General features: G+C 40.4%; 2 protein-coding genes across 5 annotated transcripts in view; one reads left to right on the top strand and one right to left on the bottom strand.

Annotated features, from left to right (window-relative positions):
* NSUN6 (NOP2/Sun RNA methyltransferase 6) overlaps positions 1–24,502 on the top strand; it is a 77,184-nt gene that overhangs the window by 30,581 nt on the left and 22,101 nt on the right. For all 4 annotated transcript variants that reach the window (XM_062210535.1, XM_062210536.1, XM_062210534.1 and 1 more), the window contains 2 exons: positions 9,007–9,126; positions 12,751–12,895. In XM_062210535.1, the coding sequence (XP_062066519.1) occupies positions 9,007–9,126; positions 12,751–12,895 (265 nt within the window). The remainder of the gene's footprint in view (positions 1–9,006; positions 9,127–12,750; positions 12,896–24,502) is intronic.
* LOC133773871 (cytochrome c oxidase subunit 6C-like) lies at positions 9,922–10,264 on the bottom strand. Its single transcript, XM_062211421.1, has one exon. The coding sequence runs from the start codon at positions 10,262–10,264 to the stop codon at positions 10,037–10,039; it is 228 nt and encodes a 75-aa protein (XP_062067405.1). The 3' UTR covers positions 9,922–10,036.

The following is a 24,502-nucleotide window of genomic DNA, read 5'->3' as shown; positions in this document are numbered from 1 at the left end:
ATATCCCTGAATCATTACTAGTGATATCTGTACTTCCTTGTAAGTAGCAACTAGTCATGCAATATTTTTCCCTTTGATTTGATAATAAGGGATCAGGTACCTGTTTATTTATCCCATAATTAATACTGACTTAAGAGGAAAAAGTATAAACTGTACTTCAGCATAAAGTTTTCTTTTTGCTTTTTTTTTTTTTTTTTTTTTGCTGCCAGTAGCTGCGTCCTCACCCCATTCTCAAACTGCCTCAAACCTTAACATCAGCTTGGTGATGACTTAATGAACTATAAATTGGGGATCATTTTGTGATTAATAATACTTAAGCTACACCATGGAACTATGGTCTTTGTCAACCAATAGCAAGGGACATGAAACCCGACTGCTGGGGTAAAGTTTTGTTATCTGAGAGTAGAATGTAACCTTTCATCATTTCCCTAGTGAAAACTGTTTTATTTTATGTAATTTATCTTGGTGACCACCAGTCAGGCAATGAAGCTTATTAAAAATAATGATAATAGTAATAAGTAATATTGAGTGTTTTCTGTATTCTGTGTACTGTTCTGAGTATTTTATGTGCATTATTTCATTTGCTTCTTAAAAACCCTCAATTGCATAGATAAGGAAATGTAGACTCAGGAAACTGAAGTGCATAGCACTTAATAGATACTGGATGATTTTTCAGTGACTTAAATGAGTGGTTCGCTGTGTGCTATGTAGATGGAAATCAGCAAAGCTAAAATATTAACGCAGGATTTTCTGACTTGAAGCCTGTGTTCTTGACCCTATGCCAGTGCTCCCAACGAGACCCTTGGCAGACCTGAGTCTGTATCACCTGCAGGGCCCCAGTTTGGATCTGCTGAGTCCATAGCCGGGGGAGCTGGGAGCTCCAAGAAACTCAAGTTACATTTTGCTTTGCAAGTGCTTTTTTCGCAGTTTCCCATGACTTTGTGGTCACTATTGAGTTGCTATCAGAAACTGGTTGATCTTTTTGTATTGAATCTCCCTTTTCAAACTAATTCAGGACCACCAGTTTCTGTACTGGGCCAAGTCTTACTCAGTAAAACCTAAATAACTTAATTAAATGCAGATCAGGATGGGATGATACTGATTTCCCTTAAGAAAGTTCCAAGGGAACACAGGAAGAATAAATTTTCTTTCAGAATGTGGATTTATTTTTCCATTGTTATTGTCCTTGAAGTCTTATATAGTAATTTTTGGTAAATAGAAAAGTTTGACATTTAATTTTGTTGACAGTAAGATACATTTGGAATGTGTGGATTAAACAGTTATCACCCTTCTTTGTGGGCATACTTGAGCATCTGAGGATTACTTTTTTTTAAAGATTTTTACTGTTTTATTGTGAATGTCAGTTCTATAGAGGGAGAAATAGAAAGCAATCTTCATCCACTGGGTTGCTCACCGGATGGCTGCGATGGCAGGGCTGAGCTGGCCAAAGCTAGAAGAAAGGAGTTTCATCTAGGTCTCCTTTGTGGGTATGGTAGGGTCCCAAACACATTTCACCATCTTCTGCTGCTTTCTCAGGCGCATTAACAGGGAGCTGGATCCGAAGTGGAGCAGCCAGGACTTGAACTGGTGCCCCTATGAAATGCTGGTGCTGCAGGCAGTAGCTTAACCTCCTGTGCCACAGCATTGGCCCCCATGTTTTGAACTTTTAAAAAGTACAGACTTCTGGCCGGCGCCGTGGCTTAACAGGCTAATCCTCTGCCTTGCGGTGCCTGCACACTGGGTTCTAGTCCCGGTTGGGGCGCTGGGTTCTATCCCGGTTGCCCCTCTTCCAGGCCAGCTCTCTGCTATGGCCCGGGAAGGCAGTAGAGGATGGCCCAAGTCCTTGGGCCCTGCACCTGCATGGGAGACCAGGAGAAGCACCTGGCTCCTGGCTTCGGAACAGCGTGATGCGCCGGCCGCAGCAGCCATTGGAGGGTGAACCAACGGCAAAAAGGAAGACCTTTCTCTCTCTCTCTCTCTCTCTCTCACTATCTACTCTGTCACAAAAAAAAAAAAAAGTACAGACTTCTAGGGCTTCTTCTTGGTGATGTTTTTTGAATAAAAAATTTTTTGGAATAATTTTAGAATTACAGAATATAATTTGAAAATTATAGAATAGCCAATATTTCCTGTATATGAGTTCCTCTATAGCCTTTACCCAGTTTTTCCTAATTGTAGTACCTTAAATTTCCATGGTACATTTGTGGAAACAGATATCAACCCTGCTGCATTCTTATTAACATTACCATATTAAATGTATTACACACAAAAGTCTGAATGTTGTGTATGTCACATTACTATAAATACCAAGTGTTACTCAGATTTTACCAATTTTTCCTCTAATGTCCTTTTTATGATTTATTTATTTATTTGAAAGAGTTACACAAAAAGAGGAGAAAAAGAGAGAGAGAATGAGAGAGAGAGAGAGAGAGAGAGAGGTCTTCCACCTGATGGTTCACTCCCTAATTGGCTGCAATGGCCAGAGCTGCGCCGATCGGAAGCCAGGAGCCAGGAGCTTCTTCCGTATCTCCCACAGGGGTGCAGGGCCCCAAGGACTTGGGCCATCCTCCACTGCTTTCCCAGGCCATAGCAGAAAGCTGGATAGGGAGTGGAGCAGCCGGCTCTCCAACCACTGCCCATATGGAATGTGGGTGCTTCAGGCCAGGGCGTTAACCCGCTAAGCCACAGCAGGTCCCTGATGTCCTTTTTCTTATCCAGGATCCAATCTAGCATTCCTTACTGCATTTAATTAGCATGTCTCCTAGTCTCTTCTGGCTTCATTTTTATTTTATTTAAAGAGTTATTTATTTGAAAAGCAGAGGAACCAGGAAGGGGTGGGGGTGTGAGCAACACCCTCCCCTCTGGGGAGAGCGATCTTTGATTTGGTGGTTCATTCCCCAAATGCTTCAAATTCCCCAATTTGCAGGGCTGGCCCAGGTCAAAGTCAGGAGTTAGGAACTTCATCTGGGTCTCCCACAGGGGTGGCAAGGCCCCAAATATTTGGACCGTTATTGTGCTACCTTACCAGGTACACTCACAGGAAATTGTAACTCTCAATCTGGTGAGGGTTGATGGTGTCATAAGTGGTGGTTTAATGTTCTACCCCACGCCGGCCCCCCTCCTCTGGCTTCTGATGGTGATTCAGTTTTTTCTTTTTAAAAAAAATTTATATATTTGGAAGGCAGAGTTACAGAGGGAGACACAGAGAGAAAGGTCTTCCATCCGCTGGTTCACTGCGGATTGGGATGCCAGTGCTGCAGGCAGAGGCTTAGTCCACTGCGCCATAGCACCGGCCCTCACTGTTTCACTTTAAATCCAAAATTCTGTCTTCCTTGGCATTTTTCAAAGTCATGTAAAAAAATCTCAGCTGATCTTCCTGCAAGTTAACATTTAAAAAAAAAATTATTTATTTGAAAGGCAGTTACAGAGAGAGGAAGAGACATAAAGAGAGAGAAAGAAAGAGAGAGATACCTTCATCTTCTGTTTCACTCCCCAAATGGCTGCAACAGCTGAGCCAGGAGCTGCTTCTGGGTCTCTCACGTGGGTACAGTTGCAGACCCAAGCACTTAGGCCAGCCTTTACTGGTTTCCCAGGTACATTAGCAGGTAGCTGGATCAGAAGTAGAGCAGCTGGGACCTGAGCTGCTGCCCATATTGGATGCTAGTGTTCCAGGTGGTAGCTTTGCCCACTATGCCACAACGCTGGCCTCCAGATAATACTCATTAACTTGTGTTCAGTACTCTGTTTCATTTTTTAAATTTTAGAAACAGTGACTTGATCAGCTCCTGTCCTGACTGTTGATGTACAGTGTAATACTTTATCTATTTTAGTATTTTTTTTTTGTTCTAGTACTATTGGTTGAACTCTGTAATTAACACACAATTATTCTTAGGTGTTTAAATTTTAACTGAAAAGTGATCCCTGTTAAATATAAGAGTGGGAATAAGAGAGGGAGGAGATGTACAATTTGGGACATGCTCAATCAGACTTGCCCCAAACGGTGGAGTTAGAAACGTGCCAGGGGATTCCAATACAATCCCATCAAGGTGGCACGTACCAATGCCATCTCACTAGTCCAAGTGATCAATTTCAGTTCACAATTGATCACACTGATAGGTCTAAGAGTCAAAGGGATCACACAAACAAGACTAGTGTCTGCTAATACTAACTGATAGAATCAAAAAGGGAGAGAACGATCCATCATGGGAAGCGGGATACACAGCAGACTCACAGAATGTCAGCTAAGGTATGTCATTCACATCATTTGTAAATATTACATCCATACACATACACACTATTTTTCTTGAAAGTGTAGGTACTAACATTAATCACTCACATAATGTGAGGTTCATGATAAGAATCATGTAGTGAGGAAAGAGGAGTATATAGAAGGTATAATTCAGTGAAGACAATGTTTATAATTGCATACCAAGCAATACGGCATTCACACACTTTTTATACTCTATATATTTCTGTGTATTTCCCCATATGAGAGAAAACATTGGATTTGTCTTCCTATTTCTAGCTTGTTTTACTTAGCATGATGAAATCTTTCATTGCAAATGTCAGGATTTCATTCTTTTTATGGCTATGTAATATTCCATTTTGTCTCTCCAGATTTTCTTTAGCCAGTCATCAATTGTTGGACATCAGGTTGAGTCTGTATCTTTGCTATTGTGAATTGGGCCGCAGTAAATGTGGGAATGCAACTAACTGTTTCAGTTGCTGACTTCATTTCCTTTTGATATATTCCCAGAAATGAGATAGTTGAATCACATGATAGATCCACTTTCCGTTTTTTAGAAATGCCCCTACTGTTTTCCAGAATGGTTTACGTATTTGTGTTCCTGCCAGTGGTTTATTAGGGTTCCCTTTTTCCCATCTCTTTGCCATATTTGTTATTTTTTGACTTTCAGATAACAAGCATTCTAACTAGGAGGAGCTGAGACTTCACTGTGGTTTTTATTTGCATTTAGTTGTTGGCTAGCAGTACTGAGCATTTTTTCATGTGTGTGTTGGTACTTCAACAACATGATTTCTTTCCCTTTTTTAAAATATTTATTTCTTTGTTTGGAAGTCAGAGTTCCAAAGAGAGAGAGAGCTGTGGCCAGGGAGTGCAGTGGAGGATGGCCCAAGTGCTTGGGCCCTGCACCACATGGGAGACCAGGATAAGCACCTGGCTCCTGCCATCGGATCAGCGCAGCGCGCCGGCCGCAGCAGCCATTGGAGGGTGAACCAACAGCAAAAAGGAAGACCTTTCTCTCTGTCTCTCTCTCTCTCACTATCCACTCTGCCTGTCAAAAATTAAAAAAAAAAATAAAAAAAAATTAAAAGAGAGAGGAAGAAACAGAGGTCTTGCATCTCCTGGTTCGCTCCTGAGATGACCTCAGTGGCGGAGCTGGGCCAGGCTGAAGGTCTGCCACATTGGGGCCCAAGTACTTGGACCATCTTCTCTTGCTTTTCCCAGGCCACTGTTAGGGAGCTAGATCAGAAGTAGAGCAGCCAGGACACAAACCAGAGCCCATACAGGATGCTGTATGGGAGCTGCCGGCAGTGGCTTTACCTGGTATGCCACAACACCAGCTCTGTGATACTGTTTCTTGAATCATGTTCAGTAACCAGATAACATGTAAAGATGAAGTGATTCACGGGTGACTGGTAAAGAAGTTACAACTTGAAGAAATCATACCTAGTAGGCACAAGATTTTGGCAACTAGTAGCCTTTTTTTTTTTTTTGTGATTCCTGGAGGCAGTATGTAGAACATGTGTAATTATGTAATTCTATTGGAAAATGTGTGTTTTTAAAATTTTTCTTTCTTGTTTGAAGCCTCTTGCCTTGCCTTTCCCTGGAAAACTATTATCTCCCTTTGCTGCTTCCAAAATCTTCACATTGAGGTGTTTTCTGGGATGACATGGTGAGGGTCCATTGATAACATATTTTTAATTTTAGCACATGACTTTATAAAGTTAATGGGATCCTTGCCCATAATCATTAAAACTCATTAAAATTATAGCTTTACAATGTCACTTGGTTTTTCAGAATCAAAAGAAAACTTTTAAGTTGCTTAAACACAATCCACAGAATTAAAATTATGAAACTGCCCTTCACAATTGAGATAAAATTGTCAGATAAAGGATTAACAGTGTAATACTTACAACTACTTTAAAAGTTACTTTCTAAGAGAACTGGGAGAAAAAAATGCTACCAAAAACTGAATTCTTGAATTGCCTGGTTTCTTGTGAACAACTGATTTTTTTCTTAAAGATTTATTTATGTATTTTGAAAGAGTTACAGAGAGGGAGAAACGAAGTGGTCTTCCATCCTCTGGTTTGCTCCCCAGATGACCACAACGGCCTGTGATGGTTTAGGTCAAAGCCAGGAGCTTCATCCACATCTCCCACATAGGGGCAGAGGTCCAAACACTTGAGCCATCTTTTGATTTTTCCAGGGCATTAGCTAGCAGGGTGCTGGGTCAGAAGTGGAGCTGCTGGGACATGAACCAGTGCCCATTTGGGATACTGGCATTGGAGGAAGCAGTACCTGCCATGCTACAGTGTTGACCCCAAACAGTTGATTTTAAGAGCCAGCTATGGATAGAGAATCTGGAGAGCTTCAAATAAATACTGCGTCCTGGACCCTATCACCTGAAATGCTTAGTCTGGGATGGGGCTGGGTTAGGATGTTTGAAAGCTTCCCCTGGGGCTGGTGTTGTAGCTTAGTGGGTAAAGCCACTGCCTGTGAGACCAGCATCCCATATGTGCACTAGTTCCTATCCCAGCTGCTCCACTCCCTGCTAGTGTGCCTGGGAAAGCAGCAGAAGATGGCCGAAGTGCTTGGATCCCTGCCACCCATGTGGGACCTGGATGAAGCTCCTGGTTTTGCCCTGGACCAGCCCTGGCATTGAGGCTATTTGGGGGAGTAAGCCAGAGGATGAGAAATCTCTATCTCTGTGTGTGTCTCTCACTGTCTCTCTGTAACTGCCTTTCAAATAAATATATAAATCTTGAAAAAAAAGATTCCCAGATGATTCTAATATGCAGCTAAGGTTGAGAAACACTGTAGGCTGGCAACAGTGCACAGCTGAATACACTTTAGAATCACTTGCGGGGATTTTTTAGAATTTATTTGAAAGGCAGAGACAGAGATCTTAAATCTGCTAGTTTGCTTCCCAATGCCCACAACATCTGGGACTGGGCTGGTTGAGTCTGAAGCCAGGAACTGGAAATTCAGTCTGGTCTCCCTCATGAGTGGCAGGGCCTGAATCTTGAACTGTGTTACCTCCCAAGATGCACTTCAGCAGGAAATGAATCTGAAGTGGAGCTGGGACTTGAAGCAGGCATTTAATTAAAGGATGTGAACATCTCAAGCTGCATCTTAACCACTGCACCAACCACCCGTCACACCTGGGAAGATTTTAAGACTGATGCTCTATTGCTAAAAATTGTGGCTTACCTATTTTAGATGAGAATCAGACCTTTTATCCTAAGCTCACCAAGTGATTGAGTTGTGTAGCCAGGATTGAGAAATAACTGTAGAAAGAGTAGATTGTTTTTAGAAAACACTATCATTTGATTATTTAATGAAGCTTCTTAACATGTAATTTCATATTTCAACTTATTTTATGACCTGAAAGTTTTTTTAATGTATTGTGTATGTTTGGAAATTTCTGTGATGTTTGGCCAGATCATTAATGTTACTGTTAGGAATGATGCATAACCAGATGTCTGGAGATGAAGAACCACTAAGTCTTTAGCAACCACATACCTGTTAGTGTTTTTTTATGGAAGTGAAATTTTTAAGAATTTTTGGAATAAATTAGATCTTGTTGAGATAAACTATCTGTAATAGGTTAGTTTTTAGTGTTTACTGTTGATGGATTGCTCTTCAAGTTTCTAAATTATTGGCATGTATTTTAATTCTTTATTCACAGAGAGAGGGAAACTTTGGTTGTGTGTAACTCCTTTCTTACTATTTTGCTTTTTCTGAAGTGGTGATTTTGCATTTATTTGAGGATGTTGCAACAATCTCCTACTTCTTAAAGATGTATTAGTGTAATGTATATTGATTTTGATGAGAATGAACTGAAACCTACTTTTTTCTTATCAAATAATTATAGAAATGGGGGCTGGCACTGTGGCATAGTAGGCTAAGCTTACTAAAAATGAATTATTTGTGATACTATTCTATTCAGGGCTGTGTAATCTTGTCCAAATTAATGATTTAATATCTTACTGCTATAGATGAGGTATTTTGGGTTTTATAATTTCTAATATATTTTCAGATGTCACCAGAAATAGCCAGTATTTTTTCCTAGTGAAATAGGGAAATTGTGTAAATTGTTTTGGGAAAGAAATATGGATCATTCTTGTATTTTTAGAGTTTTCTAGCTTCCAAAATATTGAGAACCATTGGAATTAAGAAAAGGCAATAAGATTTTTTTTTTTTTTTTACATACTCAGAAAACATTTTATCAGGGAAGAAATATGGAACTAACTAGGAAATAAGTCCTGAATGTTCACATACAGGTGTGTTGTGTGTGTTAGTGTATGTGTGTTGTGTATGAAATCATTGGATATTGTTGGAAATTGTTAATTGCCCAACATGCAAAAACTGCACTCTTGGCATACTTGAAGACACTGTATGTGTTGTGTCCGAAGATTTCTTTATGTTTGATAGAGAGGGATGGGCATTTGACTTACCAGTTAAATATACCATTGAGATGCCCATATCCTATATTAGAGTATTTATATGTAAGTCCTGACTCTGTCCCTGATTCTAGCTAACTGTTAATGTACACTCTGGGAGAGAGATCCTAGTACTTGGATCCCTGCCACCCATATGGAAGTCATGGATTAAATTTATGGCTCCTAGCTTCAGTCTGTCCCATTTCCAGCTATTGCAGACATTTGGGTAGTGAATTGGCAGATTGGGTCTCTATCTCTCTCTAAAAATACTAAAATATTTATGATCAATCATTGATAATTGATTGTATTTTTTCCTTATAGAATTTGCCATCTGCTGTAGTAACTCATGTGCTAAATCCTCAACCTGGAGAGAAAATTCTAGACTTGTGTGCAGCACCTGGAGGCAAAACAACACACATTGCAGCACTTATGCATGATCAGGTGAGACTGCCTTCACAACAAAAATGCTCTCAACACAAAACCTTGGCAGCATACAACTAACATTTTTTGCTTCAATTTTTTTAAGTTGTGGTAAATAATATGTAACAAGTTACTGTCTTAACTATTTCAAGTGTATAGTTGAGTGATACTAAGTATATTCATACTGTTTTGAACCACTATCACCATCCATCTCCAAACCGTTTGTATCTCCCACAGTGGAATCTCTGTATCTGTTAAATAACAACTTCCATCTTCCAGCCCCTGACAACCACCATTCTGTTTTCTCTGTTGTTTTTTGTTTGGCGTTGTTTTGTTTTTAAAACATTTTCTTATTTTTATTGAGACACAAAAATTTTACGTATTAATCTAGTACCATGTGATCATGTGATACTGTAGTAGCTTTTTTTTTTAAAGTTTTATTTATTTTTCTTGAAAGTCAGAGTTACACAGAGAGAGAAGGAGAGGCAGAGAGAGAGAGAGAGAGAGAGAGAGAGGTCTTCCATCCGATGGTTCACTCCCCAAATGGCTGCAATGGCCGGAGCTGAGCCGATCCGAAGCCAGGAGCCAGGAGCTTCTTCTGGGTCTCCCATGTGGGTGCAGGGGCCCAAGGACTTGGGCCATCTTCTACTGCTTTCCCAGGCCAAAGCAGAGAGCTGGATCAGAAGAGGAGCAGCCGGGACTAGAACCGACGCCCATATGGGATGCCGGCGCTTCAGGCCAGGGCATTAACCCACTGTGCCACAGCGTCGGCCCCCTGTAGTACTTTTTTTTTTTTTTTACTGTCCAGAGTATTTATTTATCAAGAGAAACTATTCCTTAGCCCGTATATTTCATGTTTCATAATTCAGGAACACAGGTCAGTGACAAACTTCTACAGAATTCAATCCAAAGAAATTCTTTACATCCCAAATCACTTTGTACTCTGGAAGATACCAGCTTTCTTCATCTCCTCAAAATTTTTCATGGAATCATAATTTCTGTAGAAATCTGCATATGCCTTCTTTCTTGTATTAGTGTAATGTATATTATACAGAGCTGCAACGCTCAAGGACACAGCAAAGGCTCCAACAATATGAAAGTGCAGGCATTTGGCCAGAAGGCCCTGCATCTGAGGTTTCACCAAAGCACTGGGCGCCATGCTAGTTCTTGTCCTCAACACCAGCGTCCTTCCCGGTTCCTAGAGAAATGGACCCCTTGTAGTATTCTTTAATTTCTGCTTTCATCAGTCTGTGGTAACCACTGTTCTACTCTCAACTTCTGCAAGATCAACTTTTTTGATTCCGCATGAACAGTCTTTACAATCTTTATCTACCTGACATCATTGAACATAGCATCTTCTAGCTGTATACATGTTGCAAATGCTGGATTTCATCCTGTTTCATCACAGTGTTAATCTAATCACCAGTTGACAGATTTTATTTCCTGGCTGTTGTGAATAGTGGTGAGGTAAAAGTGGTGTGCAGATATCCCCTCAACATTCTGATTTTATTCCCCATGGATATACCCAATAGTGGGATCATATGGTAGTTCTAATCAGTTTTTTGAGGAGACTCCGTACTAGTTTCCATAATGGTTATGCTGAATTACATTTCCACCATCAGTTGTGTAAGATTCCTTTTTGTCTACATCCTCACCAGAACTTATTATCTCTTTTTAGTAACAGCCTTTGTTGCTGGAGGGAGATAAATGTCTCCCTGTGGTTTTGATTTGCATTTTCCTGGTAATTAGTAAAGTTGAGGATTTTTTTTTGTGTGTGTACCTATTAATCATTTACAGTTAGCATTTATTCAGCTCAGGAATTCATGGCATTCAGGTGATCCTTGCTGGGCTTGCTCAGGTATAGTCAGATGCAGGTTAGGCAGGTGGTTATGGGGTTCTTAGGTGGGCTCACTCATTTTGGTTTGTATGGTTTTGGCTCATGTAAAGTGGCCTCACCTGAGACCACTAGGATGCCTCGGGTCTGTGTGTCTCTTCCTGCAAGGCCCAGCAGGCTGGCCTGGCCAGTGAAATTTCTTCACTGTAATACATTTGAACCTTATTCTGGCTAGTTTTACTATTTTTCCTGTTCAGCACACTTTTAAGTAATTTTCCTACTTGTAAAGGTATTAGTTGAAACAATGTTTATCATTAAACCTGGTAGTTTTTAGGAGTATTATCAACAAATTTTCTGTGTCGTGGTCTTTGTATAGTTCATGCAATATCATACAAGGGCAGGGTATATAAAAGGAATGAAAACAAGAAAATGTATAGAAGAGGCAGTTCTACCATCTCTTCAATATCATTTCATAGTATGTTTCAAAATGTCATATGGGGGGACCAGTGCTGTGGCATAGTGGGTAAGACCGCCACCTGCAGTGCTGACATCCCATGTGGGCACCGGTTTGAGTCCTGACTGCTCCACTTCCAATACAACTCTCTGCTGTGGCCTGGAAAGATGGCCCAAGTCTTTGGGCCCCTGCACTCGCGTGGGAGACCTGGAGGAAGCTTCTGGCTCCTAGCTTTAGATTGGCACAGCTTTGGCTGTTTTGGCCATCTGGGGAATGAACCAGCGGATGGAAAACTTTCTCTCTCTCTCTCTACCTTTCAAATAAATAAATAAATCTTTAAAAAATATAATATGGGTATCAAAATGCATTTTTTTTTGAAGATTATGGCAAGCTTCAGTTTTTTTTTTTTTTTTTTTTTCTGACAGGCAGAGTGGATAGTGAGAGAGAGAGACAAAGGTCTTCCTTTTTGCCGTTGGTTCACCCTCCAATGGCCACTGCGGCCGGTTCATCGCGCTGATCTGAAGCCAGGAGCCAGGTACTTCTCCTGGTCTCCCATGCGGGTGCAGGGTCCAAGCACTTGGGCCATCCTCCACTGCCTTCCAGGGCCATAGCAGAGAGCTGGCCTGGAAGGGGAGCAACCGGGATAGAATCCAGCGCCCCAACCGGGACTAGAGCCCTGTGTGCCGGCGCTGCAAGGCGGAGGATTAGCCTGTTAAGCCACAGCGCTGGCGTCAAAATGCATTCTTAAAATGTGGCTTCTATGGTTATTGACTTTGGCTTAATCCAGATGTTACTGTATAAAGTTATTTTTGCACTATTTTTATACCAATCCAGAACATCTTACTATGACATAGACATTTTAGCTCATATTTTTCTGCCTTTAGTTGACAGAGTTCATTTTAATTCTATGTGTTTAGCCCCAGAATATTAAAAGGAGAATCAGTTTTACAAGTAACATTCACCTCAAAGACAGTTGTCTTATGGCATCAGTTCACGCTCTTCCAGATGTAAACAAGGCACATCGAATTAGTGATTGCAATGTTTACCTTAAAGAATGTGTTTTAAGTTTCCCTAGAAGGTTACAAATACTACTCTTGGTTTTGGGTTTTGTTGTTTAAAATAGTCATTAAAAGAAGATTAGTTTTCTGCCAGCAATGTTTTTCTTAAAAGGAAAGATTGAAGTATTTGATGTAAATTTGATATACATCTAGTTAATGAATTCAGCTTTAAAAGTAGGGGTTGGGGCAAAGTAAAGGCCATAATTTTTCATCATTTTTTTTTACATTATTAATTTTTGTGACTATTTTGAATTTATGATGTCTCTCTCTACCCCTTCTTCTCTCCCTCCCTTTTTTAGGGAGAAGTAATAGCACTGGATAAAATATCCAATAAAGTAGAAAAAATAAAGCAGAATGCTTTATTGTTGGGACTGAATTCCATCAGGGCATTTTGCTTTGATGGAACAAAGGCGCTTAAACTTGATATGAGCCAGGATACAGAAGGTGAGTTAACATTTGTTTGAACTGATAAATCATCATTGTATTGATCTGATACAGTGTGATATTTGACATGTGTATGCAACATGGAATATCAAACTAATCAATATATCAATTTATTTTTTATAGTAAAACATTTGAAATTGACATTATTAACTATTTTGAAATATAAAATACATTATTATTTACTGTACAATGGATTAAAAAACTTACAACTCCTAGCTCAAGCTTTGTACCCTTTGAATGTATCTCCTCATTATCTTCCCCATCTGCAACTTCTGGTAACCACTATTGTACTCTGTTTTTATGAGTACAGCTTTTTAAGATTCCACATTTAACTAAGATCACACAGTATTTGTCTTTCAGTGTATGACTTATTTCAGTTCGTTGCAAAGACAGAACTTCCTTCTTTTAATATTGAATAGTATTCCTTTCTGTAAATATTTTCTTGTTCATCCATTGGTAGATGAGTTGATTTCCTTATGTTAGGTACTGTAATAACATTTTAATGAACATGAGACTGTGGATATCTCTTTAACAAATTGGCTTCAATTCCTTTGCAACATTCCCAGTAGTGATTGCTGGAATAAATGATAATTCTGTTGTTAGTGTTTTAAGAAGCCTCCTTACCTTTTTTCCATGACTGTAGTATATAAGGAATCTCTTCTCTCCATGTCCTCACCAACATTTATCTTTTACTTTGTTAATAGCCACCCTGATAGGTGTGAGGTGATATTTCATTATAGTTTTTAATTTCATTTCTCTGATAATTGTAATATTGAGCATTTTTTTCATGTACCTGTTGGCCCTGTTTTCTCTTGAGAAATGTCTATTGAAGTCTTTTAACCGATTTTTAAATTTGGATTGTTTCCTTGCTGTTAAGTTCTTTCAGTTCCTTAGGTATTTTGAGTATTAGCCCCTTACCAGATGTATAGTTTGCATATGTCTTCTACCATTCTATAGGTTCTTAAAGCTTAGTTTGATGCAGTTACGTTTGTGCGTTTTTACTTTTGCTGACTGTGCTTTGGGGATCATACCTCAACAATAATTGCCCAGAAGAATGTTGTAGAGCTTGTCCTCCATGTTTTCTTCTAGCAAGTTTTATATTTTCTGATCTTCAATTTAACTCTTCATTCCATTTTGAGTTTATTTTTGTATGGAGGCACTTCAAAAAGTTCATGAAAATGCATGTTATGAAAAACCTATGCATGAATTCCTAATTCCATTTTGTGAACTTCCTTGTGAATGATGTGAGACAAGGATCCAGTTTCATTTTCTGTAGGTGGTTATAAAGTTTGCCCTACACTATTTGTTTAAAATAATGTCCTTTCTCTCTCTCTCTCTTTTTTTTTTAAGATTTTATTTATTTATTTGAAAGAGTTACAGTGAGAGGGAGACAGAGAGAGGTCTTCCTTCCGTTGGTTCACTCCCCAAATGACCGCAACGGCTGGAGCTGTGCTGATCCAAAGCCAGGAGCCAGGTGCTTCTTCCTGGTCTCCCATGTGGGTGTAGGGGCCCAAGCACTTGGGCCATCTTCTGCTGCTTTCCCAGGCCACAGCAGAGAGCTGGATGGGAAGATGAGCAGCTGGGACTAGGACTGGCGTCCATATAGGATACTGGCACCACAGGTGGAGGATTAACCTACTGCGCCACGACACCAGCCCTATGTCCTTTCTTTATTATGTGTTGTTGGTACTTTAATTGACAACCAGTTGTCCATAAATGAATGTACTTATATTCAGACTCACTATCCTGTTCCATTGGTTGATGTATGTTTTTATGCTCGTGCCATGATGTTTTGGTTATATTAGCTTTATAGTTTAATTTGAAGTCAGGTAGTGACATCAGCTGGTGATACCTCCAGCTTTGTTCTTTTTGCTCAAGATTGTGTTGGCTGTTCATATTGTTTTGTAGTCCATGCCAATTGTGGGATTGTTTTTTCTTATTTTTGTGAAAAATGACATTGGAATTTTGATAAGTACTGCATTTAATCTGTAGATTGCTTGGAGTGATATGGACATTTTGATAATATTAATTCTTCCAACCTGTGACTATGGATGTCTTACCATTTGTGTTTTCTTTCTTTTATCAGTATTTTCTAGTTTTTAGTTTACAGATATTTCATCTTCTTGATTAAATTTACCCAGGTTTTTATTTTTGCTCTTGTAAGTTGGAATTCTTTCTTGAATTTCTTTTTTTTTTTTTTAAGGTTTTATTTATTTATTTGAAAGGTAGTTAACAGACAGTAAGAGGGAGAGATAGAAAGAGAGGGCTTCCATCCGCTGGTTCACTCCCCAAATGACTGCAGTGGCTGGAGCTGAGCCGATCCGAAGCCAGGAGCCTCCTCCGGGCTTCCCACACGGTTGCAGGGGCCCGAGCACTTGGGCCATCTTCCACTGCTGTCCCTGGCTATTAGCAGAGAGCTGGATCGGAAGAGGAGCAGCTGGGACTTGAACCTTTAGTTAGAGTTTTCTCTATATAAGATTGTGTTGTTAACAAATGGATAATTTTACTTCATTTCCTAATATGGTGCCTTTATTTCCTTCTGTTGCCTAATTACTCTGGCTGGGACTTCCAGTACTGTGTTGACAAGAAGTGGTTGAGAATGAACATCCTTGTCTTATCCTTGATCTCAGAGGGAAATCTTGAAGCTTTAACCATTGATTATGCTCGCTGTACATTTGTCATAAATGGTTTTCATTGTGTTGAGGTACATTCCTTTGTACCTACTTTGTTGTGAGTTTTTATCATGAAAGGAGATTAAAGTTTGTCCAAATGTTTTTTTCTGGATCTACTCAGATACTGATATGGTTTTTGTCCTTTATTATGTTAATGTGATGTATCACATTGATTTATGTGTACGAATCCTCCTTTATCCCTGGAGTATATTTCACTTGATCATAGTGAATGATTATTTTAATGTGTTATTAGGTTTAGACTGCTGGTATTTTGTTGAGGATTTTTGATCTGTGTTCATCAGGGATATTGACCTATAATTTTTTTTCTTGTGATGACCTTGTCTGGTTTTGTTATCAGAGTAATATTAACCTTGGAAAATGAGCATGGAATGATTTTTTAGTTTTTGGGAAGGATTATTATAATTTTCCTTTAAATGTTTGGTAGAATACATTAGTGAAGCCATCAGGTCATGAATTTTCTTTGATAGACTTTTTATTGCTGATTCTATCTTTTTTTTTAAGATTTTATTTATTTATTTGAGAGGTAGAGTTACAGAGTTAGAGGGAGAGACAGAGAGAAAGGTCTTCTTTCTGTTGGTTCACTCCCCAGATAGCCACAACGGCCGTAGCTGCACCGAACTGAAGCCAGGAGCCTGGTAATTCTTCCTAGTCTCCCACACAGGTGCAGGGGCCCAAGAACTTGGGCCATCTTCTGCTTTCCCAGGCCATAGCAGAGAGCTGGATTGGAAGAGGGGCAGCCGGGACTAGAACCGGTGCCCATATGGGATGCCGGCTCCACAGGTAGAGGATTAACCTACTGTGCCACGGAGCCGACCCTGCTGATTCCGTCTTTCTTGATTCTCTGTTCCTTCATGATTCAGTCTCTTTGAATTTTTTGTGTTTAGGATATGTTTAAAACTTTTTTTCAAAAAGATTTATTTATTTACTTGAAGGCATGAGCAAGAGAGAGGTACAGACAGGTCTTCCATTCACTGGTTGACTCCCCAAATGGTCTCAATGGCTAGAGCTGGGCCAATTTGAAGCCAGAAGCCAGGAGGTTCTTCTAGGTCTCCCATGAGGGTACAGTGGCACAAGCACTTGGGCCACCTTCTGCTTTCTTCTCAGGTGCATCAAAAAGGAGCTGGATCAGAAGTGGAGCAGCCGGAACTCGAACCAGTGCCCATAGGGGATGCTGACACTACAGGCAGAGACTTAACTTATGCCACAGCACCAGCCCCTTGTGTTTAGGATTTTACTCGTTTCTTGGTCATCCAGTTTGTTGGCATAAAATTGTTCTGAATAGTTTCTTTGAGCCTTTGTATTTCTGTGGCATCAGTTGCAATGTTCTCTCTTTCATTTCTGATTTTGAGTTCTTTTTTTTTTTCTTGGTTAGTCTAGCCAAGGGTTTGCCAATATTTTTTTTCAAAAACTGACCTTTAGTTTTGTTGATCATTTGTATTGTTTTTCTAGTCTCTTTAAATTATTTCCATTCTCTATAACTGTAGGTCCATTTCTTTCATTTCTTTTTCTTTTCTTTCCTTTTTTTTTTTTTTTTTTTGAGAAAGATTTATTTCTTTGAAAGACAGAGTTATAGAGGGAGAGGGGAGGGAGAGAGAGATAAATCTTCTATCCAGGCCAGGGCCATGGCTCAATAGGCTAATCCTCTGCCTGCGGCGCTGGCACACTGGGTTCTAGCCCCAATTGGGGCGCCAGATTCTGTCCCGGTTGCTCCTCTTCCAGTCCAGCTCTCTGCTGTGGCCTGAGAGTGCAGTGGAGGATAGCCCAAGTGCTTGGGCCCTGCACCCGCATGGGAGACCAGGGGATGCACCTGGCTCCTGGCTTCAGATCAGCGTGGTGTGCTGGCCGCAGCGTGCCAGCCATAGCGGCCACTGGGGGGTGAACCAACAGAAAAAAGGAAGACCTTTCTCTCTGTCTGTCTCTTATTGTCCACTCTGCCTGTCAAAAAAAAAAAAAAAAAAAAAAAAGTTAAAAAAAAAAATCTTCTATCCACTAGTTGATTCCCCAAATGGCCGCAAAGGCTGGGGTTGGTCCATGCCAAAGGCAGGAGGCTTTAATTTTTTTTTTCTTTTTTTTTTAAAAGCTTTTAATAAATGCATTTTTCATAGGTACAACTTTAGGAATATAGTGATTCTTTCCCCCACATCCACCCTCCCAGCCCAACTCCTGTCCCACCTCCTACTCCCTCTCCCATCTCCTTCTTCACTATGGTTCATTTTTAGTTTAATTTTATACACAGAGAACTAGCTCTGTATTAAGTACAGATTTCAACAGTTTGCACCCACACCCACACCCACCCACCCACACACACCCACACACACACAACATATAGAGTACAATTTGAGAACAAGTTTAGCAGTTAATTCTCATAGTATAAGTCCTAAATTGGGGGGGGGGGGGGAGTAAATGCACAATGACTTCTGTTGTGCCTTTAACAATTAACACTCGTATTTATGATGTCAGTGATCACCTGAGGCTCTTGCCATGGGCTGCCAAAGCTCTGGAAGCCTTTTGTGACCACAGACTCCAAAGTGGAAGTTCTTCTCCCTTCAGAGAAAAGTACATCCTTCTTTGATGGCCCCTTCTTTCCACTGAGGTCTCAGAGATCCTTTGTGTAGGATAATTTTTGCCACAGAGTCTTGGCTTTCCATGTGTGAAATGAGGAGCCTTTAACTTCACTGGAGTTTCCCACATGGGTGGCAGGGGACTGAGTACTTCAGCCATCGTTGGCTGCTTTCCCAGGCTCATTAGCAGGGAACTGGGTCAGAAGTGGATCAGCCAAGACTCCAACCAGTGCTTCTATGGGATGTCAGCCTCTCAGGGGACAGCTTTACCCATTGCACTACAATACTGGCCCATAGGTTCATTTTTGGAACTTTACTAATTTCTTTTGGTGTTGTCCTATTCTCTTGATTCTTCCTAGTCAATGTCCATGCATTGGTGTATGCACATTTAAAGGAGTGGCAGACTTTTACAGATGCTCTTTGGTGAGGATAGATTGTCACTATTTCATCTAGCCTGTGATTTGGATATGGTGGTTGGTAGTGACATGAACAGGCAGAGGTTACTGTTTGGTTTTCTAGTTCGCCTGGTCTGCTACTTGTACTGTGAGGTCAGAAGTCATGACTTACGTGCTCTGTGATAGAGCCACAGGCTAGACTCTGAGGCTGGGCAAAGTCTCTAGGGTCACTTCCTGACCTCTTGGGATGGGCAAGGCCAGGGGCTGTGATCTGTAGATATGCACAGTCATGGACCTGCCTCTCTACTTGGCCAGTGCAGAATTTGAATGGATGAGGCCAGCTTTGTGGCATAGTGGGTTAAGGTACTATCTGTGACTCCAGAATCCCATATGGGCACTGGTTCAAGACATGGTTGCTCCACTTCCCATCCAGCTCCCTGCTAGTGTGCCTGGAAAAGCAGCAGAAGATAGTCCAAGCACTTAGGCCCCTGCACCTGTGTGAGAAACCCCGAAGGGGCTTTGGGCTCCTGGCTGTAATCTGGCCCAGCCCTGGTAACCGTGGCTATTTGAGGAGTTAACCAGCAGATGGAAGATGTATCTCTCTCCCTGCCTCCACCCCCCAATTCTGCCTTTCAAAAAAAAGAATTTCAGACTGGACTCTCACACTGTACATTGGTTGCCCAACCACTAGTGTTAGTTGATGTCAGATGCTTTGCAGATAGGCAAGCACTCAGGGTTGCCTCCTGGCTAGATGAACCCTTACGTAGAGCTCTGAGGCTGGGTGTGAAGCTGGGAAAGGACTCCATCCTCACAGACCCTTCTTGCAGAGCAATTCTGTTAACTGATCTTTCTGGTCAGGTGCCTGTGTTGGTTGGAGTGTCGCATCAGTCCCAAGATCTGCAAGCTAGCTGCTGTGAGCCTCACCCTCTTTTTGCTTCACGGACACCCGGTAGTCTAATCCTCCTATGAAGCATATCAGAATGCTATAGAAGCTGAATGTCCATGTATAGCTCTTTTTCCCACTGTACAAACCATGGACCCCAGGGGACTTCTGTGTCCCGGTGTTCTGGCTTGTGGTTGAAGTACAGTCAAAGAGGGTTTGGCAACAAGGGTCAGAGTTATAGCAAATGAATTTTGCATTTGAGTGTTAGCAACAAGGTCAAAGTGAAATTATTTCTGTTACCTTTCTAACGTAGTTTTGTTTTGGTCTGTGGTCAAGAATATGTCTCAGTTTCCCTCAGAAGTGGAGCAGTCATGACTCGAACCAGTGCCCACATGGGATGTCGGCTCTGCAGGCAGTGACTTTACTGCTGTGCCACAGCACTGGCCCCAATGATTCTTTTTTAAAATATTTTTTTCTAAAATTTAGTTTTACTTGTATTTTACTTGAAACACAAGGGCAGATGGAAAGGGATGTTTGATCTGCTAATTCACTCTACAAATGCCCCCAATGTCCAGGGCTGAGCAAAGCCAAAGCCAGGAGCTCAGAACTTAATCTGGGTCTCCCCCATGAATGGGAAGGACCCAAGTAGTTGAGTCATCATCTGCTGCCTCCCAGGGTATGTATCAATAGGAAGCACAAGTGGAAGCAGAGGAGCCAGGATATGAACCCACTCTGAGATGTGACGTAGGTGTCCTTAACTGCTGTCTCACATGCCCATCGTGAACTTTTCAGTTTTGTTATTTCTGAGCTATTTTGGTTTTGTTCATTTTTCTTGAGTAGTAGGGATATGGAGCTTGGAAAGGAGGAAAAACTATCATGTGTCTTGTTTCGTAACTATGCTACCACTGTTGCACTTATTATGTAACTGTTTTTCTATGTCTGTGTTTAGATTTGAGTTCATAAAATGCTCAGGAAACTTACATATTCTGATGAACTACTTGACAGTAGTTTTCCCGAATGTTAATTGCTTAGTGATATGATTTGATTAAAGATAAATTTTAAAAATCTGAGAATATAGATTTTTCTACCTTACAGATCATCTAGATTTTGAATGAGAAAAAAAATATGGTTTCTAACCATATAGTTTCCCTATGTCCCATGGTTTGTATCAGTGGTTAGTGGGCACTAGATAGCTCAGTATAACTTACTGTTATCGTTTACTAAACTTATTGGTTGTTTTAGTTTTCAAACTCTCTTTGATTTAAAGTAATCATATTTATAAACATAATAAGTTGAAGTTAGGGTTAAAATAATGAAGATACTAGGGTAGCCATCTTAGAGGTCAGTGTTCAGTACTATAATGAGACAATCTATGAATTAACCGAGAATATTTAATTATTTATTGTTTTACTTACCATTTTATTAACAAATGGTCATACTAGGCACTTTTGATATTCCCCCCCACACACACCTTTATTTTTGTCAAGGCTTGTTTCATCACAGGTATTCTCTGGTAGTTTGATTTGGGTTGTTAAACTTAGATTGACAAGCTGAAGACTCACTGTTTGATGGAAGATACAAAAGTAGTGTGAAAATCAGCATATGCTTGAGAACCAAAATGAGAAATTATTTTGTAATTATTTTGTAATAACTATCTAATATGTAGTAAACCACATGGGATTGAAACACATAAACTACAGGTAATCCTTCCTAGAAAAACAGGGACTATTCTGAGGAACAGTGTGTCTGGACTCTATTTGCATGTCTTTTTACAGAGGTGAGGATAGGTCAGATTGAATTGACTCATTACAGGAGAACAGCATTTCATGACCAGTTGGCTGTCAGCCCTAAAGAGACCAAGAGGAGTTTACAGGAGATTTGTGTACAAGCATTTGTGTGTATCAGAGAGACCCAAAATAACAGTGGTTTAGAAAAGATAGAAGTGGTTTTTTTTTTCCTTTGTTTTTGTTGTTTGTTTTGATCTCACCTAACAGAAGTGAGCTTCCAGTGCTGTTAGCTTCATCTGTGGATCCAAGTCAGCTCTTTCAGTTCTTTCCAGAGGAAGGGAATAAAAGATAGGAGCCTGTATTGCCAGTGCTTTTTAACGGCAAGACCTGGAAGTGGATGCGTGTACTAATGGCCACAGTATAATTGTTTGATCAGTTTAACTGTGAGGAGGGCTGAAAAAATTTAGTTTTAAACTGAGCATGTGCCTGGTTTAAAAACTTGAGAAAAAAGGATAGTTGATATTGAAGAACTACTAGTGGCAAGACAAAGGCTTTGTCTTATTAAAAGTAGTGATGGTGATCATTTACATGTAATAAATAAAATTTTTATTTTCCATAAACATAGTTTGAAGGCCTCTGAGTGGGTGCTGTGTGAAGTATGTAGTATACAGTGGTCAGAAGAATTTACTCTTCTATATATGAGAAAAATGGCCTTGGTATTTTGATTGGTATAGCATTGAATCTGTAAATTGCTTTTGGAAGTATGGACATTTTGATGATACTGACTCTTCAAATTTATGAAAATGGAAGATTTTTCCATTTTTCTTGGTGTAGTCTTTCTATTTCTTTAATTTGTAATTCTCATTGTACAGCTCTTTGACATCCTTAATAAAATTTACTCCAAGGTATTTGATTTTTTGGTAGCTATTGTGAATGGTATTCACCTTAGAAGTTCTTTCTCAGCCATGGCATTGTCAGTGTATACAAAGGCTGTTGACTTTTGTGTATTGATTTTATATCCTGTTACTTTACCAAACTCTTCTATGAGTTCCAATAGTGGAGTCTTAGTGGAGTCTTTTGGATTCCCTATATATAGTATCATGTCATCTGCAAATAGGGCTAGTTTGACTTCTTCCTTCCCAATTTGTATGCCCTTTGCTTTCTTTTTCTTTTCTAAAGGCTCTGACTAAAACTTTCACCACTGCTATTCAATGTAGTTCTGAGAGTGGACATCCTTGTGTGGTTCTGGATCTCAGTGGATATGCTTCCCACTTTTCCCCAATCCATATGATGCTGGCCATGCATTTGTCATAAATTTCCTTGATTGTATTGAATAATGTTCCTTCTATATCCAGTTTGCTCAGGGTTTTCATTGTGAAAGGGTGTTGCTTAATCAAATGCTTTCTTGCCATCTATTGAGATAATCATATGGTTCTTGTTCCTTAGTATGTTAATGTGATATCTCACATTGATTGATTTGCAAATGTTGAACCATCCCTGTATACCAAGGATAAATCCCACTTGGTCCGGGTGAATGATCTTTCTGGTGTGGTGTTTGATTCGATTGGCTAGAATTTTTTTTTTTTTTTTTTTTTACAGTAAATACTAGGTTTTTTTAATTTTTATTTTTTAACTTTTATTTAATGAATATAAATTTCCAGTGTACAGCTTATGGATTACAATGGCTTCCTTCCCCCATAACTTCCCTCCCACCCGCAACCCTCCCCTTTCCCGCTCCCTCCCCCTTCCATTCACATCAAGATTCATTTTCAGTTCTCTTTGTATACAGAAGATCAATTTAGTATATATTAAGTAAAGATTTAAACAGCTTGCACCCACACAGAAATACCAAGTGAAACATGCTGTTTGAGTACTAGTTATAGCATTAAATCACAATGTATAGCACATTAAGGACAGAGATCCCACATGAGGAGCAAGTGCACAGGGACTCCTGTTGTTGATCCAACAAATTGACACTCTAGTTTATGGTGCCAGTAACCTCCCTAGGCTCCCGTCATGAGTTGCCAAGTCTATGGAAGCCATCCGAGTTCGCTGACTCTGATCATATTTAGACAAGGTCGTAGTCAAAGTGGAAGTTCTCTCCTCCCTTCAGAGAAAGGCACCTCCCTCTTTTTTTTTTTTTTAAAGGGAAAGGGTTTATTGGGGAACACCCAGCAGACCGGAAAAGCTGATTCCAGCCAAGACTGGGAGAAAAGTCACTCATCTTTTGTAGGTAGAGGGGTTTGTCTGTAGAGAAATTTTGAACAATTATACAACATTAAGTGGGGAAGAGGACCATCAGTACACACAGGTTGGGAGTACAGGCATTGGTGGTAGAGTAGAGGTTATGATTACAAAGAAATGAGGCCCAAGTGTGCTAGACAGGGTTTAGAACAAAGGACAGAGTCATTATTAGAGGAGCTAAGAAAGGTGCTGTCTAAGCTACAATTAGTTTTCTGATTGAGAGGCAAATAGAACCTGACAGAAGGGGCTTGATAATAATCTGTTGGGCTTTAGGCCTTGTAAGTTAAGAGGCCTATATCTGTCTGTCTCTTCACATGGGGTACATCCTAAGGGAGGTGTGAACCTCCTGGGGGAAGGCACTCTGTTGACCTCCATTACTTGGCTGGCCTGGGAGGAGAGCTGGCCAGGTAAAGACAGGTGGCATCTCTAACAAGAAATTTACAGTTCTGCCTGCAATGTTGCTGACCCTACTTGGCTGTCCCTTCAGCTGCGGTGGTCACTTTGGAAGTTGGGCTGAGTGAAGGGCTTTTCAGCTTAGAGCCAATAAGATCTGTGGCTCTGACCTGGGCATCCTTCGACTCCAGGGCAGGTCCATTTCCAGTGATCCAACTCTTGGCAGAGCTGCCAGGGCTCTTCACAAGCTGACTTCTGCTGAAGCCCAGGCTTACCACATTGAAAGCCACTGCAGTGGACTGGCCTGTTGGGTCTCCTTGAGGGCAGATCACTGTACAGATCAGCCATTCATAGGCCTGCCACCCATTGCTTCTGATGCCTAGCTTTCTTTTCCTCCTGGTTTTTGTTAAAGCAGACAAGAGGATGCAAGTCAAGGGAGTGCCCAAGTCCCATCTCTAATCTTCGGTGGCCTAAACTCCAAGTCTATAGTCACAGGCATGTTCTATAGTAGTTTTTCTAAGGTAGACAATGCCCATGAGGAAAATTATATACTTACTTTAAAACCTTCTTTCCCTTTGGTGTGAAAGGGAAGTTTTTTCTACTTACTGTTTACATCGGCGAAGTAAATCTAGCTATGAGATTATTATTGAAGCTCTTATTTTGGCTATGCTATTACAGAAAAATGTTACCCATCTCTTTTATAAGGTCTAA

The sequence above is a fragment of the Lepus europaeus genome, chromosome 14, assembly GCF_033115175.1.
Source record: "Lepus europaeus isolate LE1 chromosome 14, mLepTim1.pri, whole genome shotgun sequence".
NCBI lineage: Eukaryota > Metazoa > Chordata > Mammalia > Lagomorpha > Leporidae > Lepus > Lepus europaeus.
Note: the sequence above shows the minus strand (reverse complement) of the source record. Positions and strands in the feature narration are given on the sequence as shown.

Coding starts and splice junctions, on each gene's coding strand:
- LOC133773871 (XM_062211421.1), bottom strand. CDS start 10,264: ATGGCGCCCAGTGCTTTGGTGAAACCTCAGATGCAGGGCCTTCTGGCC.